Below are 20,789 nucleotides of genomic sequence, written 5' to 3'. Positions count from 1 at the left end.
TGTGTATTAAGACATTAATAAATACTTTTTAAGTACACATTCTATTGAACATTTTTATAATCTCGTGTGGAATTATTTTTTGGAACATAGAAATTTTCTCTTTAAAACCAAAAACATTTCAGTTGAAAGCATTAGGGCACAACAGTTACACTAGATGCTTAGCTTGTCGCTGCCATACCTGAGAGCACTAAGTCACATAAATAGGGCAAGCTTGACTATTTGGCCAAGATTTGCAGTTGAACATTAACACTGGTCTTTGTGCCACTCAAGTAATTAAAATCATTGGAAGAATTGTACGTTTTCTCTCATGCTTAACATCTTAGAGTTTGGGTTTGATTGTTTAGCATAAATTGTGTCTTTTTCTTTTCAGAAGATTCTTGTTGCCCAGTTATTTAACCCTGGCAAACATATGCCTAGCTTCTCATTTCATTTATATTATAAAAATAATCTTTAGAAAATGGTATTGGTTGGATGAGTTTTTTTTGAGAAATTTGATTGTCAGAGCTTACAGCAGATTGTTAATAACCTTTAAAAAAACCCCACAGTATTTGAAATTAGCAAAGACCTACCTAATGATTGTCACTTTAACCTCTCTTGGAAAGTCTAAAATTGTTAACCATAGCAATGTTAAATGTCAGCAGGAAATAAAAATAAATGGTTACTCTGCAAAAAAATGTGAACTCTGTAAATAAAAAATGGATGATTTGTATACAAAGGGGTGGTTCTAACAGTTGTCGACTGAAAAAAAATGCACAATTTGAGAGTTGTGAGTTAAGTTTTATTTGGGGCAAAATGAGGACTATAGCCTGGGAGACAGCATTTCAGGTAGCTCTGAGAAACAGCTCCAAAGAGGTAGGGGGAAAGGTCAGTATATATGTGATTTTGGTGAAGGAGGAGTACATGCAATCAAGCACATATTTTTTGCAGAAGGTTTCTGCTAGTCACCAGGAGCAGATGTCACCATGAAGGGTTTTAGTGGTTTTCTAGATATGAGGAGATGCAAGAATAGGGCTCATAAAATCGTCATCTGAAAATATCTAACCATCTGAAGACTGGTTCTGCCAGCTTTTCCCAGAGCACAGAGTGCCTCATTTCTGCTCTCCACCCAGAACTCCTTTGAAGGTCAGCAGCTGCAGCACATGATTTCATCCTTGTAGAGGCAGATGGCAAGTGCCAATCTGTAGTTAACACAGTATATTCATGACCAAATGCTAATGAATTTAAATTGTGTCTGATGGGTGCACCAGTAAAAATAAATGAGGAAAAGATTTTTACAATATTCTTACATTTCTCGGTCACCATGAGTGGTCACAAATGACATTCCAGTCCTCAGCCCCTCTTGTTTAAGAAGCCCTGCACCATGTGTGGTCTTAGAGAGTCCACGTATGACATTATCACTTGCCCCAGCCTTACCTTTCTACCTTCTAACCATTAGACATTCCAATTTCCTTACCTTTTTCTCAGACTCACTTTCCCTCCCACTTCATCTTCAATCATTTAGCCATGTTAATAGATTATTTTTAATTGCCAAAAAAGGAATAGAAACATTAACAGAATGCGGATTTGAGCTAACAGTAAGTTGGCTGAATAACCACCATCATCATATCCTGAGTAAGCTAACCAGAGGTAGCTCTTTAATTAATAATTTACTATTAACACCAGGTTGGAGTGGTGTGAAAGAGAAATCTATGTTAGAGAGGACTTTGGTGAGGTCATCCTTTGTGAAGGTCCCACCTCTGTCTACATGTATCCAAAAGAAACAAAAACAGTTGAAAATATGTTTTATATTTGCCATGCGGCTTACAAAAGCAATATTTTTGAGTTTTTTATGGCCATGGTGCTAAATAGATCAATCAAATCTGTAGTCATATCTAGTTCTGCTACAAATATTATGTCTTGCCCTGAGAACCGACTCCTTTTATATATGTCTGGACAATTAACTGAGTTTATTTGTTCTGTCAAGTAATGCATTTATATATACTGGGCAGGCTGCAAGTAATATATGTTGACATAATTTTCATAATGAGTTAAATATCTTCAATCTGAATTTGTTCCTATTATTCATAGGTATTCAGAAGACTCCAAATGAACCTCAGCTGGAATTCATCCTTGGTAAGAAATTCCATCTTATTTATTTATAGCTATAAATGTAAAAAGCCATTTGTACATATAATTTACAACTTTAGATACGTTACTTATTATATATTTTATAAACTTTCATGAATATTGTTCTATGAAAAAAATTCATTCTATAAGGTAAGTGTTATTTTCCCCAATTTATTAGTAAAGAATCTGAGCTGTGGAGCAGGTCAGCTCATGACCCAAGGATTGAGGGCTCAGTGGTGATGGGTTTGTGCCTCTCAATCAGGTCTGCTCTCTGCACATCTGGTGCCCAGCACTCATTCTAAGACAGTGACCCGATTTTGTTGCTAATCAACATTTCTCAAAATCCATGTGTCTAATTATCTACTCCTTGGGCTGGAGACTGGGCTCTTGTAGAGTTTTCCTTTATCCTCCTTTCTGCCATTTACAAGGTTCATGCCTCCTTTCGGTCTCACTCACTCAAAAATATCCCCTTACTCTTTTTTAAAATTAATTAATTAATTAATTTTTGGCTGCATTGGGTCTTTGTTGCTGGGCACGGGCTTTCTCTAGTTGCGGCGAGCAGGGGCTACTACTCTTTGTTGCAGTTGTGGGATTCTCACTGCAGTGGCTTCTCTTGTTGCAGAGCACGGGATCTAGGCACACAGGCTTCAGTAGTTGTGGTGTGTGGGCTCCAGTAGTTGTGGCTTGCGGGCTCTAGAACGCAGGCTCAGTAGTTGTGGCGCATGGGCTTAGTTGCTCCGCAGCGTGTGGGATCTTCCCGGACAAGGGCTCGAGCCTGTGTTCCCTGCATTGGCAGGCGGATTCTTAACCACTGTACCACCAGGGAAGTCCCAATCCCCTTACTCTTCCATCTTGATGTTGTGGACAGATCCTTGACTTTTAGAATTTAATTTTAATTTAAAGCTTTAACTTGCTTAAGCAACTCTAAAGATCTGGCACATGTAGAAATTTGTAACTTTGTCAAGGGTGAATTATTAAAAATGTGCACCCCTACAATATTGTAAACCAACTATACTTCAATACAATTTTTTTTTTTTTTGCTTAAACATCAGTGGTTTTAAAAAAAATGTGTACCCTGAGGCTGGTCCACTACTTAGCTAGTGAGTGGGAGCTGCTTTGTGTTTGAATCAGGTATGACTACAAAGTGCTATTAGGGAATTAGCTGCAAAATGGTATGTAAAGGGGGTAAAAATATGATTCCTATGAACTATTCAGAGAGGGTTTTTTTCCCCCTCTCTCACTGTTCTGAAATATTTTGAAAGTTCCCCAACATCTTTACATTTTATTTGTATGAAGTTTTATAGAATTGTAAATGCATGTATTCAATTTCATATACAGACACCAGATACATTTTAGTATCCAAATCTTTAAATATTGATATACATGTTTTATAAAGTTATGGGAAAATTGAAATATATACATCCACTATCTGCAGTAGTTTTTAGTTGTTTGAAGTCCCAATTATTTTAGGAATATACTTTTTCATTATATAATGAAATCCGTTTCAAGTTTACATCCTTTGCTCAAAATATTACATTTTGAAGCATAACTTATTGAAAAGAAATAATCATAATTTTTTGGTTTTGTTTTCTTTCTCTTTCTAATAGATTTTAATTTTAGAGCAGTTTTAAGCTCACATCAAATGTGAACAGAAAGTACATCCCCTGACAGAGTGGTACAGTTGTTACAGTTGATGAACTTACAGTGACAGATTATTATTACCCTAAGTCTATAGTTTACATTAGGATTCATTCTTGGTGTGATACATTCTATGGATTTGGACAATGTATAGACATGTATTCATCATTATAGTATCACACTTATTATCTTCACTGTCCTAAAAGTTCTCTGAATTCTAACTGTTCATCCCCCTCTCTCCTGTAATCCCTGACAACCACTGATAAAGCTATACTTTATTTATTTATTTTTCTAGAGCGTTCTCAGATGTTGTCAGATATAGAAAGAATTCATTTTTCAGAAAGGGAGCCAAGTAGCAAAGAAGACCTAGGCATCTCTTGATTCACTGACAACTTGACTCTTGCTACTTGAGCCTTCATTTACCCATCTTTTATTTTTAAGAGAAGAAATTCATTTTTTACCTTTTTAGCAGGACTTCTGAAAAATGAAGATTTGTTAGACTAATTTAGTGTATTTCAAAACACAGAGAAAGCTTTCTCACTTGCATCCTGAGAACAGGGGAAATCTGAACTGGGCAGAAGCAGTTGGAGTGGAGGCTGTTAGTCAAACATGGAGACAGAATGCCTGGGCCAAATACCTGTCTTCTGTTTCTTTTTTTTGTTTTTTCCCAGTTAAATTGCCCTTTGGAGATCCTTGAAGACCCCATAACTCTCACCAAACAATTAATATATACTTTTTCTTTTTTTTTGAATACTTATGTATATTCTTTCTCTTTTTTTTAAACATCTTTATTGGAGTATAATTACTTTACAATGGTGTGTTACTTTCTGCTTTATTACAAAGTGAATCAGCTGTACGTATACATATATCCCCATATCCCCTCCCTCTTGCATCTCCCTCCCACCTTCCCTATCCCACCCCTCTAGGTGGTCACAAAGCACCGAGCTGATCTCCCTGTGCTATAAGGCTGCTTCCCACTAGCTATCTGTTTTATGTTTGGTAGTGTATGTATGTCCATGCCACTCTCTCACTTCGTCCCAGCTTACCTTTCCCCCTCCCCCTGTCTTTTATTTCAATTAAAGTTATTTATCTTGTTCAAAGACCTAACTATATTAACTCTTTTGAAAGCGCAGTCAAGTTTGGGAACAATGCTGTCGGCACTTACATTTCTGGCTTTGAATCATAATCTCAGAGATGAGCAGCTCTGAGAATTTATTCATAATAATATTCCTCCCATTTAAAAAAACAAACCTTAATTTTCTTTTTTCATATCTATTCAAAAAATACAGTAGAATTCTTAACAACAGGTAATTTTATTTTATCATATGGCAGGAAATGCCTGACGAGTAAACAAAAGAAGGTTATTTAAAATCTTCAGGGAACTGTGTTCTTGATCCTGGAAGATGTAGTTCCCAAACTGTTTGTTATGTTTCTTAGCACTTTAAGATCATTAACTGTACCATCTCTTGAAGAATTTTTTGAAAAAACTACTCTTTCAAGGAGATTACAGCTAAACCCATGTAGGTTTTACAGTATAATTTTGTCTCTTTTTTCCTTTGAGTTTTTTTACTCTCACAAATTATTCAAGATTTCACCTATTATTTAGCTGACTTCACTTCATAATTAAAAATGAGAGAATAATAGTTTCTTGAATATTTTTGTCATCGTTTAAGAATGTGCATGTTTATTTAATCATAAAGAAAGCAAAGCATCTTAGTACAAAAAAAAATCTAGGAAAAAATGGAACAAACAAGGTAAGAGACTTTTTGCCACCTAATTTTCCAACTAAATTCTTTTGTGGGGAGGGAATTTTTTTAATTGAAGTATAGTTTATTTACAATGTTGTGTTAATTTCTGCTGTATGGCAAAGTGATTCAGTTATACATGTATATACATTTTTTATATATTCTTTTCCATTATGGTTTATCTTAGGATATTGAATATAGTTCTCTGTGCTATACAGTAGGACCTTGTTGTTTCTCTATCCAACTAATTTTATTTTATATTTGATTATCAGTTCTGTACCAAAGTATTCAAACAAACTGAGAGTTTCAATGGCCTTGCTTTTTATTTATTTATTTATTTTTTTACATCTTTATTGGAGTATAGTTGCTTTACAATGGTGTGTTAGTTTCTGCTTTATAACAAAGTGAATCAGTTATACATATGTTCCCATATCTCTTCCCTCTTGCGTCTCCCTCCCTCCCACCCTCCCTATCCCACCCCTCTAGGTAGTCACAAAGCACCAAGCTGATCTCCCTGTGCTATGTGGCTGCTTCCCACTAGCTATCTATTTTACATTTGGTAGTGTATATATGTCCATGCCACTCTCTCACTTTGTCACAGCTTACCCTTCCCCCTCCCCATATCCTCAAGTCCATTCTCTAGTATGGCCTTGCTTTTTAAATTGGGAAAACAGCCACACTAATTTTGTAGGTGTCATATTGCTTTGTATGAGTTATATTCCATCAAGGATTTGTCTCTGCCTTGTCTATATGCCACTATAAAATCATTATATCTTGCTGAATTTCCTCTGCTACATCTTTATCGAAGTAAACGAGTTAGGAAATGCTTAGTCAATTGAGCAAGCTAATCAGCTAAAAATAGTACAAGATAAGCATGTACTGATAAAATGAGTATCTCATGCCCATTGTCAGCTGTATTTCTAGTAGTTAACTGCATTTAAATTCTATAATTCACTCTTACACCTACAACTCTGCTTCCACGTGTCTTTCATTGTTTCACTTGAGTACATTGATACCCTTTTTATTTTCACAAAGAGAAAAATAATTAAAAACCCAAAAGAACACAGATTTTGTTTACCGTCTAATAAAATTGTTTTCATTTCAACAAAGCTGGCATTTAAGAAGAGGGATCATTTCTTACAATCTGGTAACATTTCTTTCTTGAAACCACTGTGGAAAATGTATAGAGGTGAGTCATTTGACAAAGATATGAAAGAAAAGAAATTCCTATGAACCATTTCTTAAGTTTATTCCCCTGATTATGCTTATAATGTTTATTGTCATGCCTCCACTTACTATCTCCAAAGTCAATAGAATACTTAGAAGAATATGTTTTCATATTTTTGTATGGACACCACACATATCATAAATCCAAGGGAATAGTCACTAATGCATGTTAATGCACAGGAGGGAATGGCATGTGTGTGTACATGTGGTTCTTGTGTTTTTTATTTGACACTCTGAAGTCACATTCTTTAAATAACTTACATGTTGATGACTGATACCTACTGGAAGCCAGACACAGATACATCAAAACACACATTTTATACGTGTCGATTATGATAGGAATGTGGAGACGTGGAGGCTGGAGTGAAATCCTTAACAAGTGCAAGTAATTCACTCATCTAAAGTGTATTAGGAGCATAGAAGACTTATAAATAAAGTAATTTAAGGTAGTGTTAAGTTCTATGTAGACAGAAACAGGGTGACTATCTAGAACGTGCCTGGGGGAGAGGTAGTTGACTTGGGGAACAGAAGGACTATTTTTGTTTTTGTTTCTGTTCAATTTTTTTTCAAAACATAACCACAATACCTTTATTAGTCCTAAAAATATTGATAACAATTCCTTAATATAATCAAATATCCAAAAATGTTTACATTTCAGAGGGACTATTTTGAATATAGAGGGTCAAGGAAGGCCTCTTTGTGCCCAAAGGGACTTATGCATGTTGCAGATGCTGATTTGGAAAGTATCCATACTAAATGTAAGATCCAGGTGAACAAGAAGACAACCTACAGAATGGGAGAAATTATTTGCAAATGATGCGACTGACAAGGGATTAATTTCCAAAATATACAAATAGCTCATTCAACTTAATATCAAAAAAAAACCCCAAAACAAACAACCCAATCAAAAAATGGGCAGAAGACCTAAGTATACATTTCTTCAAAGAAGACATACAGATGGCCAACAGGCACATGAAAAGATGCTCAGTATTGCTAATTATTAGACAAATGCAAATCAAAACTACCATGAGGTATCACCTCACACCAGTCAGAATGGCCATTATCAAAAAGTCTACAAATAATAAATGCTGGCGAGGGTGTGGAGAAAAGGGAACCATCCTACACTGTTGCTGGGAATGTAAATTGGTGCAATCACTATGGAGGACAGTATGGAGTTTCCTTTAAAAACTAAAAGTAGAGTTGCCATATGATCCTGCAATCCCACTCCTGGGCATATATCTGGAGAAAACTCTAATTCAAAAAGACACATGTACCCCAATATTCTTTGCAGCACTACTTACAATAGCCAAGACATGGAAGCAACCTAAATGTCCATTGACAGACGAATGGATAAAGAAGATGTGGTATATATGTATACAATGGAATATACTCAGCCATAAAAAGGAATGAAATAATGCCATTTGCAGCAGCTTGGATGTGCCTAGAGATTCATATTAAGTAAAGTAAGTCAGACAAAGACAAATATCATGTGTCACTTACATGTGGAATCTTAAAAAATGATACAAATGAACTTATTTACAAAACAGAAATAGACTCACAGACATCGAAAAACTTATGGTTACCAAAGCCTGGGAGATAAATAAATTCAGCATTTGGGATTAACATATACACACTAATATAAATAAAATAGATAAACAATAAGGACCTACTGTATAGCATGGGGAACTATATTCAATATGTTATAATAACCCATAATGGAAAAGAATCCGAAAAAAAATGGATATAGTTATAGATATATAGAACTGAATCACTTTGCTGTACATCTGAAACTAACACAACATTGTAAATTAACTATACTTCAATTTTAAAAAAAGGGTTTAAAAAAAAAAAACCCAGTTGACTTTCCCAGCAGGAGGGGGCAGGCAGGCTATAGTAGATACTTGCGCAATAGGTAATAGGGTTTTAAGAACGGAAATACTGGGGTTCAAGGATAATCAATCAGGTTGCTCGTTTGACCAGGCATGAAACCAAGCTATGAGCTGATCTGGGCTTGTAGTAAAAGGGGAAATGGCAAATAGTGAAGGACCATTTGCTGGGCTACTGGAATGCCAAGGTCAGATTAGGACAGTAGTAGGATAGAAGATGGGCTGAGCCAGTGAGCTCCCTACTCCCATGGCCTCTTCTAGTCTCCCTCACCCGCACCTGTACCTCACCTCTGGACAGTAGGATCAGACCTGGTGCTTGGGTGATGCCAAGACTCTAGTGAGTAAAGGATAGAGAGAGATGAGATTCAAAGCCAACTGATTGTTAGATCCTTTGCCTTGTGTGAAGCTGATTTATCTTTTAAGAATCAGTACATAAATTTATGGAATGAATCTTTCCTGAGACCTTTTCCCCTGGAATTGAAAATGGATCAATCCCTCCCCTATAGGTTTTAGTAGTACATAAAATAAGACTAATCTGAGGTTCAAATTATTTAACAGGTCTTTACTTTTTCTTTCAGTTTTCTCTAAAATCAATAAATCTATATTAACTGCTATAATTTTCTTAGTAATATAGTAAAAATTATATCAGATAACAATCAATAATAAGCAATGCAGAAATATATCACAGTTATCTCTGAAAAGTGGTCATACATTTTCAGATAGTTATCTCTCTTGATTTCTGTTTTCCCATCTCATTTCTTGACTTTTTTTCCTAATGCTTCAAAGTCAGGATAGATAAAGGGGAAGTTTAAGCCACTGTATTTCATCCCCAACTCAGTCAATCAGCACATGTTGTTTAATTTTTTTAGTGAAGCATAGATTCTTAAGATGGAAAACTATTCAGTCATTAAAAAATCATCTTTCAAAAGGATATTTCATCAAACAGGGGAATATAAGAGTTGTCAAAGCAGGATAACAAACTGCTTGTACAACATAACCCTTATTTAACTGTGCTAACAGTGTTTGTGTACAAAATAACAAGATTGGAAGACTAGGCATGAGTGTCTTTAATCATGGTTCTCACAACTTGGTACAGTTTTTATTTTTGTTATGCTTTCCTTTGGAAAGCATAAAGATATTTTGTTATATCTTTTAAAATCTCTGCAACGTGCCCATATAAATGTCATGATCAAGTGGTGTTTGTTTATTTAAATAAACACCTAAAAATGATGAACAAGAAAGGGGGCATATTTGAAGGAGTAAATTTGCTGTTTGCCTTCAGTTAACTCATAGTATAAGTAGAGAGATCGAACTAAGACTCCTGAAGTGATTAAAAAGATCCTTAAACGCTAAGCTATTTTTCAGGGTCTCTAAGAATATGAGAGATGGTGTAAAGGATCAAACTAGTATGAGGAGGAGTGGTCAGGAAAGGCTTTCCAAGGAAGACTAACTAAAGCTAGTTTTTGAAGGAGGAAAGCATCATTAGAACAAGTAGAGGAAAAGAGGAATCACATTTTAGACCAGGAGAGCAGGAGAAGCAGACGCTTGGAGCTTGGAACAAGACAAATACTCCAAATTCAGAAAACACAGACACAAAAAGGCGTGCAATAAATACTTATTTTTATTACACCAAGTTACATATAAAAAGCCAGCCATCTTCTCTTCCTAGAAGAGAAAATAAAAACTGTGCTCTTCAATAGGATTCTTGATTCATCTACTTCCTGGTCCTTTGGAATCATGGTATATACTGAAAAATCAGTGATTCCAAGTGCTTTATAGGAAAGTACTTCACATTCACTCTGTAAGCCATGTCAGTTCTGCCATATATAATGTGACTAAATAAACAAATTGAAGTACACCCTTGTAGAAACTCTGTTTTCTCTGTGGAAATAGAGACTTTAAAAAGTCTGTGGGGGGCTTCCCTGGTGGCGCAGTGGTTGAGAGTCCGCCTGCCGATGCAGGGGACGCGGGTTCGTGCCCCGGTCCGGGAGGATCCCACATGCCGCGGAGTGGCTGGGCCCGTGAGCCATGGCCGCTGAGCCTGTGCGTCCGGAGCCTGTGCTCTGTGGTGGGAGAGGCCACAGCGGTGAGAGCCCCGCAAAAAAAGTCTGTGGGCATGCAACCCACTATATACCTGTACCAGGTAAATGATGTGTACCAGCCTAGAATTCAGTGATTAAAATTCAGTTCTATCACAACATTACGTTATGGTATAATAGCAAGACATCCTTGGATAGGTTACTTCAAATATTAGAGTGACTTTCAATAAGGACCAGAAGAATGCTGATTCTAAATGCTTTGTTCTTTGTTCTGTTGGAGCATATATGTGATTTTGTGTACTGATTTTAGATTTTATATATACAGCCACACTATTTCTAATAACCCAGCTAAGAAAAAAAAAGTCATGTAAATCATGTGATCAGTTTTCTGTGTTCAGAATTTGAAAACGTGTATAAAATACGCCCAAACTGAGAAGCTGCACAAAAACTGTCTCATCTCTTTATAGACACTGATTTTATAGATTGCTAAGGCCTTCATTAACCTGCATGTCACATTCATTCATACTTTATGAATTGCTATAAATCAGCCATTGTTTTATATGTTTCTGGAAAAGAAAAAAAAATCTGGGGAGGCTAAACTTGCCAATTTTCTCCTGTGTTCACACTTCTACTCTCCTGCTGATCTGTGTTCATAAGTGATCATAAAGCTCTGACTTTTTTAAAGCTCCAATGGGAGAATGGAAGATTTTATTATATCTTCTTTAGTATTTTTACCCTCTCCATGTTATCATAGGCAAACTAAAGGGAATACTGAGCACAGAGGTATATTTTTGTATTTAATCTATTGATAAAAATACTATATGAAATACTTCTTCATATAAGCTGCAAGATGATTTTCAAGCAACAAGAGAAACAACTGCTAAGAATATACTTGCTCTATTTTTTTGCTCATTATATGTTGATTGCCATTTTCTTTATTCTTACAGTGTAAAGGACTGGGAAATCACAGTAATACCTACCATTTTTTGAGCATCTACTATGTTCTTATCTCTTTACAAACAGGATGCCATGTTTTCCTTACCACAATTCTACAGGATAATATTAAAGTAGCTAACATTTACTGAGTGCTTGTTTGTTCACCAGACGTTGTTCTAAATAATTTACATAAATTAATTACTTTAATTCTCAGAATTTCATTATGAGATAAATTCTCTATTATCATCTTTGTCTTATAGGAAAGGGTACTTAGACATAAACAAATAAAGTTATGAACCTAAGATTCGAACCCAGGAATCTGAGTACAGAACAGACTCACCCATATTATCTTCAATGGAAAGATGAAAAAATCTAAGATTCCCAATGATCAACTTTCCAAAGATCTTATGGAAGTTGAGTGAGAGAGTCAGGATCCAAGCTGAGTTTTGTCTGATCTGAACTCCTGCTTTTAACCATCAAGCTGTCCTCCCTCCTTCTTGATTCCTGCTTTTCAAGAATTTCCAGGACATGATAGAGACAAACCATCAGGCCAGGTAGATTGTGATAAGGGCAAAGTAAAGACATAAGCCAAGAACTACGGAAGTACTGAGCAAGCAGTGATTAAATATAACTGTGGCATCAGAAAAAAACATCTCAGAGGAAGTGGCATTTGGACCAGGTTTGGAAATATGGGCAGGATTTCAGCTGGTTTAGAAGAAACACAAGAGACAATTCAGGCAAAGGGAGTAGCAAACTACAGGAAAGAAAATCCTACAGGTCATTTCCTAAGGTGATGAGTTTAATGCTCATTTACATTTTCCTCTTTATTACTTATAATCCCACTCTAAAAATAAATTAAGGCTCTAGAAATCTTCTTGCAGTATTTTACAGTTGTTGCACATACATGAGAAACTTGTTTTAAAAATCTAAATAAACACAGTCTTTCAACATTATTCTAGTGCTTGCAGATTGTATTTGGGTATCAGGAAGAATTGAGTCTTCCTGGCTTTGGCGCTAAGCTATCAATAGATGAAACTCAGGGAAGGCTCAGGCCATGCTAAGCTAGACACGGCAGACTCTGTAGCCATGCTGTGTCCCTGACAATTGCCTACCTATGCAGAGCTTGCAGACACAAGAATCTGTCTGACGCATCTTTCTCGGAGCTATCTCTATTTTGACAGCATCAGGTAACTAGCAATACTTTTGAAGAGATGTTTTTCGGAACAACAGTTTATCACTACAACCAAAATAATAAACAGTAGTTTTGCATTTCAGGCTCAAATTTCAGTCTACAATCTGAGTGAGGAGGCAATATAGCTAAGAGATGGGAGTGTGAAGACTACTCTAGAATTTTAACAATGTCTTTGTTACTACCTGGACAGGCAGCCTTGGAAAAATGACACAATGTCTCTGACTCCCTATTTTCTTCTCTGTAAAACAGGAAGCGGGTCAGTATCTACCTTATATGGTTCTTGTTAGGATTAAACGAATTAATATACAGAAAGCCTTTAAACTGGTATCTGACATATACCTAACGATTGGTTAGCCTTTGCTATTTTGGATTTAACCTTGGGTAAATCACTTTGTCATACTCAGTGAGTACTTTTTTGAAAAGGGGTCTTGGCACTGAATTTTTGTGCATGATAATTGCTATCACTTATTGAACTTCTAAGTGCCAGGTATTGAGGCCTACTGGCTTTGGGGCTAAACTAGATGAAACTCAGAGAAGGCTCAGACCATGCTGAGTGGGACACAGCAAAATCTGTAGCTGTGCTGTGCCCCTGACAATTGCCTACCTATGCAGAGTTTGCAGACACAAGAATCTTCCCAGTGTGTCTTTTCACATTTTATCTCTGATCTTAAAACAGACCAGCTAGGTGCTTCTCACTGTTCCTGTTTCACAGGTGTAGTCACTTGCCCAAGGGCATAAGGCCAGGAGTGGAGAAATATAGGTTTTTAACTCCAAAGGCCATGTTCCTTGTGGCTGATTATTAAAAGTACAGGATTGGAGGGGGGTAGACAATAAAAGGTTATCTAAGACCTGCGTCACGTTTTTGTACTTCTGAGATAGAGATTTAATTGAAGGAAGAGAAAGTGAACCAATTAGAGCTTCTTAACAGGTCTGTTGTGTGGGTAGTGTTTTCTGGCGACTCAAGATTTAATATGTGCTCCCTCTGGAATGTAGCTCTTCTTATTGCTACTGGTCTAAATTCTAGCTTGGCATTCTTCAGGAGGTTGAGATACATGACATCAGTTAATAAGTGAAAAGTATATAAGAGAACAAACGTCTCTTTTTGCCTCACTTCCTATTTGCTAGGAGTGTACCATTTAACTGAATTTTGTTGCAATAAATTATATCTATTCTTCTGTTCCCATTTCCTTCTGAATAATATACCACAGGAACATTTAGTTAAGGGAGGCCTAAATAGATTTTTCCACAAGGGTTTAGCTAATTATTTGTTAAATTAGAGGCTTTTTTTTTTAATGTTCACATCTACCTTGTTTATCTGTCTTTCATCAACGATCAACATGCCCCATCCAGTTTATTTCTCTTTTTGTGTGATTTACCTAATTACTTTCTTTCCTCCATTGTCTAATCACTGAGAGTGCTGGTCACTGGAACAGGTCTACCTTTGCAGCATCTGTTGCTACTTGTGGGTAATTGAGGAATCAGGACTGCCTAGCAGCTTTCACTTTTCTTTCTTTTTTTTTTTTTTTTTTTGCGGTACGCGGGCCTCTCACTGTTGTGGCCTCTCCCGTTGCGGAGCACAGGCTCCGGACGCGCAGACTCAGCGGCCATGGCTCACGGGCCTAGCCGCTCCGCGGCACGTGGGATCTTCCCGGACCGGGGCACGAACCCACGTCCCCTGCATCGGCAGGCGGACTCTCAACCACTGCGCCACCAGGGAAGCCCATACCTTACCAATTTTATCTCATCTGATCCTCACAATAACTCTGATTAGGCACTGTTATTATCTACATTTTGGAAACTGAATTATGGAGAGGCTGAGGAGTTGAGATTTGAATCCCACAGGCTCACTCTAGAGCCCATTCTCTTCGACACTGTGGATTGTGCGACATCCGAGAATGAAAGAAGAAAAATGCACTTTTGGCTATTTCAGACCCCAAAAGTTATTTTGTTGTTAACGGGGAAGAAATATCCTGGACTTAAAAGTAAATCAAGGAAGATGCATGAGAAGGGAACACACCTTTAAGACCATGGCTTTTAAGTGGAATTCTCCCTCATTTTTATATTTGTCATTGTATCTTTAATTCTGTGTCTGAGAAGTAAACCATCAGATCTTAGGATCACGTCCCTGGAGCACTCCCTTCAGCGGGAATGTTGATCCTTGCTCTCCTCTGAACTCCACAGTGTCATTTGCTCAAGACACTTGACTTCCTAGGAGGGGTTTTAAACTCAAGGTAGTTAAAACCTGATTTCTTGATTCCCATTTCCTGTCCCTCCCAAACATTTTATTTCCCCAATGATATACATCTCCTTAAAAGACATCACCATCCATTCTGTTTTGCAAATCCTCAAACTCTTAACTCTTTCTTGATTCTTCTTTTTCCCTAACCTCATGTCAAATCCACCTTCGAGTCCTATACTTTCTATGTACAAAGTGTATTCTGAATTTGATCACCTCTATCCGTTGCCACCGATATCGTTCAATTCTCAGCCGCTGTCAGCTCTCACCTGAGCCGGTTAAGGGAGTCCTCCTAGGTCTGCTTGTGTCTGCCTCTTACCCCTTCACACTCCCTTCCTGATGGGAGAACCAGAATAAATAATTTAAAAACATAATTGGGATTTCTTTACTTCCCTAGTTAAAATCCTTCCATGGCTTCCATTTCACTTAGAATAAAATCGACAGAGGTAGACAAATATCATATGATATCACACATGTGTGGAATCTAATTTTTTTTAAATGATATAAATGAACTGATTTACAAAACAGAAACAGATTCACAGATTTTGAAAACACACTTATGGTTACCAAAGGGGGATGTAGGGGGAGGAATAAATTAGGAGCTTGGGATTAACATGCACACACTACTATATATAAAATAAACAAGAACCTACTGTCTAGCACAGGGCACTCTACTCAACAGTCTATAATAACCTATATGGGAAAAGAATCTGAAAAAGAATGAATATATATATATATATATATATATATATATATATATATATGTATAACTGAATCACTGTGCTGTACACCTGAAACTAACACAACATTGTCAATCAACTAGACTCCAATAAAATTTGAAAAAAAGAATAAAATTGAAATATCTTACCACAGTCTACAAGGCTGTTGGGCAGCAGGCCCTTCTCACCTTACCTGTGCTGATCTTCCAGCTCACTCTGCAGCCTTACTCTCAACCTCATTTGTCTTCTTTTTGCTTCTCAAACAAGCCAAACATTTGGGTCTTGGCATTTCTTCTCCCCCCCTCCCCGCCCCTCAGCTGGCCCCTTGGTAAGTTTTAGATCACAACTCAGATGTCACCTCATCAGAGAAGCTTTTCCTGATTCTTGCTTCTCCCAACACTCTCAATTTAATCACCCTGTTTAAAATGCTCACTAAATTGTTTTTTTTTAACTTTATGTCTTGCTAGACCGTAAGCTCCATAAAATAGAGAACTTGCTTTCCTATTCACTGCTATGAAACTGTCACCTAGAATCATGCTGGGCACATTTAGATATTCAGTAAATATCCACGAACAGAACGCAGGCATGAATGCCATTGCTTTTTTTTTTTAATTTTCAAATAAACTGCTTTAATAGATATTATAACACAGCACAAAATAGCTAATGTATCTTGAACAGTATATATATATATATTTTTTTTACAACTTTAGTGGAGTATAATTGCTTCACAATGGTGTGTTAGTTTCAGCTTTTTTTTTTTTTTTTTTTTTTTCTTTTTTTGCGGTATGCGGGCCTCTCACTGTTGTGGCCTCTCCCGTTGCGGAGCACAGGCTCCGGATGCGCAGGCCCAGCGGCCATGGCTCACGGGCCCAGCCGCTCCGCGGCATATGGGATCCTCCCAGACCGGGGCACGAACCCGTGTCCCCTGCATCGGCAGGCGGACTCTCAACCACTGCGCCACCAGGGAGGCCCCAGTTTCAGCTTTTTGACTCACATTTCTTCATAAAATAAATTTATAGGTTTAGAAATGACCTTGAAATGTTTTGTAATTGTCGCTAACACAGTTGTTTGTAAAACGCAATTCATTTTAGTATTCTCAGTGAAGACAATTATTTAACTGTTGATATTTTATCGTTAGCAAATTATATCAGGAAGGGCAGAGCCTGACTGCCCTTGGGGTTCATCTAGAGAGAACTGACAGGAAGAATCAGTCATGGGCCAAGCTGAACAAGTGGGTTCTGTAACTAGACTAGATCGCTGACAATTGCTCATCTGTGTAGAACTTTATGCCCTCAAATTCTTCACAAAGTAACTTCAAGGTTCCTGTACTATGATAGCATCAGGAAGCAAGCTATCTTCCTATAGAGATAATGTTAAGAACATATATAGACAAATAACAAGAAGCATAACAGAACTAAAATAGGAGAAATGGACGGAGGTCCAGAGATTTGAGCCTAGATTTCAGCCTCCCACGTATAACCCTGAGAGAAGGCAGTACAAGGGAAGTGTTTGAGAGCATGGGCTGGGCTGCCACTATGAGAGCATTTGAATCCTCATCCTGCTACTGGCTACCTGTGTGATTCTGAACAATTTCATGTTGACTGGGTTGTTTTGCAGCTTAAATAAGCTAGTGTACGTAAAGCACTAAGAACGGTGCTAGGTGTATAAATGATTGCTTAATGATATTTAAAAATTACTGTTCTGGGTTAATCCCTTACCCTCTCTGAAAATCTGATTCCTTGTCTGTAAGTTGTAGATAATAATTCTTATTTCACAGAGTGTTTGAGCTAATATACATGAAAGGGAGAAGTACATTATTAATACATCATTAGGAAATTAACAAATCTCTTTTCCCCACATATATTCACAAGCACTCAGTGAGAATAACTGTAATTATCATCCTCATTTCCTGAGGAGGATACCGAGATTCCATAACAAATCCAAAGTTACCTGGTCAGGACTGGAATCTACGACCCTGAGCCTTTGACTGTTTACTACACAGAGCAAGAAAGAACTGCCAGGGAGACCTTCAAACAGAAGGTGTCTCATATTCTTATCTTACCTAGTCTCCCACGTGTCTTGGAATTGCTGCGAAGGTGGTTCTTCTCTAGTTTAGTTTGGGTAGTGTAAACAACTGCTCCTTTGTTCTGAAACTTCCTGTGTAGCTAGGGCTGTGAAGCATTCTACATTCAGCTCACAGGTGCTCTGCTGAGCTTGAGGCTCTCCTTGGAGATCCCCATTATTCTGAGAAGTGTGCTCTTTGTTCCCTTCAAACTTGGTTTCTCTTAGAATCAGGCTCTCCCACTCTCAAGCTGCGCTATTTCCACGTGGTGTTGAACTTGTGGATTTTGCTCTGAATAATTAGACCCCTCCTGCCCTCAAGCTAGTCCACATGTGATGTCTCACCCACAGACTCTCACTGTCTTTCTCCTCTTGTGTCATGTCTCCTGGTTCACTAGTCATTTCTAGCTTTAGCTTATCTATACCAACCTTGTTTTATTTCCTGTGAGTCAACTGTCTTATGATGGGAGAATTGACACCCTTAAAGCTCCATATTCAACATGAATATTGAGATTTTCTTTTGTCTACAAAAAAATCACACGTATGATTGACTCAAGGGACTCAGGAGAAATAGGGAGTGATAATTTGCCCCTCCACAAAGGATGCTCCAGATAGAGACAATGAAATGGGAGGCTAGTCATCCCTCCAGGACCACCTCTTCCTCTCATGCTTCTCTTCCCCCGCTTGCTTCCTAATCTATCCATGTATGGCTTTGATTTAATACTTTAAATCTACTTGTAAAATATTTGACACTAGAGGGGTGGGAATTTCATAAAAGACTATTAATTCCACATATAACTACCAAGTCCAATACATTTATGGGAAAAAATTACTGAAATTTAAAAAAATTACCTTAATTTGAATACCACCTTCTAAAACTTAGCCCTTGGGTGCAATATATAGAGTACAATTTTTCTGAAACATTTTGGTTCAGGAAAGCATGTCTGAAAATTGCCTCATGCAGGATTTGGTGAAACCCAGACCATGAGTCAGTGTTTTGTGTGTGAAATCATCCAGGTTAAACAACTGCCTTCCAGAGCACTTCCTACTTCCTGCCCAAACAGATGGACCTCAGATTCCCTCAGGAGACTGCCAAACCCTGAAGATAATGTTCTCAGGTCCCAATTTCATTTTTTTCTGCCTCAGACTCCCAAATACCTTCTGGACATCATTTTGTGTCTTCAGTTAGAGTTCATCAACTTGGAGCACACTTCTCTTAGCCATCCACACTTGGCGACTCAGGCTCTGACTTTCCGGCCACCACTCCTGTAACTAACTGTCTCCACCAGCCATGCTAGCTTCATCTTGTGGTTCAGAGGTAAATCAAGGAAGCATCCCCTCCCCACTAACCACGTGCCTGGCTGGATCCACTGATGGGCTCTATGCTTGTCCTGAACGGGAACCCTATCGGCTCCTATGTCAAACTGGCAGTTCTGGAAAAATACTGTCATCTTGGTCCCTGGTCGGGTATAAGATTGAAGGTTGTTGCCTGTGTTTCTTCCTCTTCTGCAACCCTAGTTGTAACACTACAGATTTCCATTCACTGACTCACACATTTCTTTTAGTATTCAGAGGGACCAGCTTCCATTCTTTTTTTTTAGCTTTTTTTTGTTATAAGCATTACTATTTATTACTATTATTATGCTCACTTGCAGTTTCCAAAATTTTTGTATGTATATATTGATTTTTTTTACAACTTTATTGGAGTATGATTGCTTCACAATGGTGTGTTAGTTTCTGCTTTATTACAAAGTGAATCAGTTATACATATACATCTGTTCCCATATCCCTTCCCTCTTGTGTCTCCCTCCCTCCCACCCTCCCTATCCCACCCCTCCAGGCGGTTACAAAGCACCGAGCTGATCTCCCTGTGCTAAATGGCTGCTTCCCACTATCTATCTACCTTAAGTTTGGTAGTGTATATATGTCCATGACTCTCTCTCGCTTTGTCACAGCTTACCCTTCCCCCTCCCCATGTCCTCAAGTCCATTCTCAAGTAGGTCTGTGTCTTTATTTCTGTTTTACCCCTAGGTTCTTCTTGACATTTTTTTTTCTTAAATTCCATATATATGTGTCAGCATATGGTATTTGTCTTTCTCTTTCTGACTTACTTCACTCTGTATGACAGACTCTAGGTCTATCCACCTCATTACAAATAGCTCAATTTCGTTTCTTTTTATGGCTGAGTAATATTCCACTGTATATATGTGCCACATCTTCTTTATCCATTCATCTGATGATGTACACTTAGGTTGTTTCCATCTCTGGGCTATTGTAAATAGAGCTGCAATGAACATTTTGGTACATGTCTCTTTTTGAATTATGGTTTTCTCAGGGTATATGCCCAGTAGTGGGATTGCTGGGTCATATGGTAGTTCTATTTGTAGTTTTTTAAGGAACCTCCATACTGTTCTCCCTAGTGGCTGTACCAATTCACATTCCCACCAGCAGTGCAAGAGTGTTCCCTTTTCTCCACACCCTCTCCAGCATTTATTGTTTCTAGATTTTTTGATGATGGCCATTCTGACTGGTGTGAGATGATATCTCATTGTAGTTTTGATTTGCATTTCTCTAATGATTCATGATGTTGAGCATTTTTTAACTTTTAATTTATTTTATTTGTAGTTCAGAGCTTAAATACACAGATAATTACTTAGCTTAGTTTTGGATACATTTAGTGTTAGTTATCAATAATATACCTGAGAGGAAATTCCTGTGACTGAAGGATATTGAAAACAAGAGAGGGTAGGTGGGAAGGCAACACAGGAGACTCACATCTTGGAAGACCCTTTATTCAAGTGGTAATTGAATTTGTGTGAGAAGTTCGGTTACTGCTTTAATAAGAAATAGAGAAGAATGAAGGGTTGAGAACAGCTTCCATTCTTGGAATAACATTTTCATCCTTTCTTAAGCAGCACATACGTTCTTGCTGAAAAGAGCGGCAGGAAGCTGCACACACGCGTTTCTGAAGTGGAACGTGGATTTGGAGCATGCGCACAGAGAG

General features: G+C 37.6%; 1 protein-coding gene across 3 annotated transcripts in view; it reads left to right on the top strand.

Annotated features, from left to right (window-relative positions):
- INPP4B (inositol polyphosphate-4-phosphatase type II B) overlaps positions 1-20,789 on the top strand; it is an 886,823-nt gene that overhangs the window by 530,362 nt on the left and 335,672 nt on the right. For all 3 annotated transcript variants that reach the window (XM_081245267.1, XM_081245268.1, XM_081245266.1), the window contains one exon: positions 2,068-2,112. In XM_081245267.1, the coding sequence (XP_081101393.1) occupies positions 2,068-2,112 (45 nt within the window). The remainder of the gene's footprint in view (positions 1-2,067; positions 2,113-20,789) is intronic.

This window comes from Mesoplodon bidens, assembly GCF_964165515.1.
Source record: "Mesoplodon bidens genome assembly, chromosome: 1".
Classification (NCBI taxonomy): domain Eukaryota; kingdom Metazoa; phylum Chordata; class Mammalia; order Artiodactyla; family Ziphiidae; genus Mesoplodon; species Mesoplodon bidens.
The sequence above is the reverse complement of the archived record's forward strand: the minus strand, read 5'-3'. Positions and strand labels throughout refer to the sequence as shown.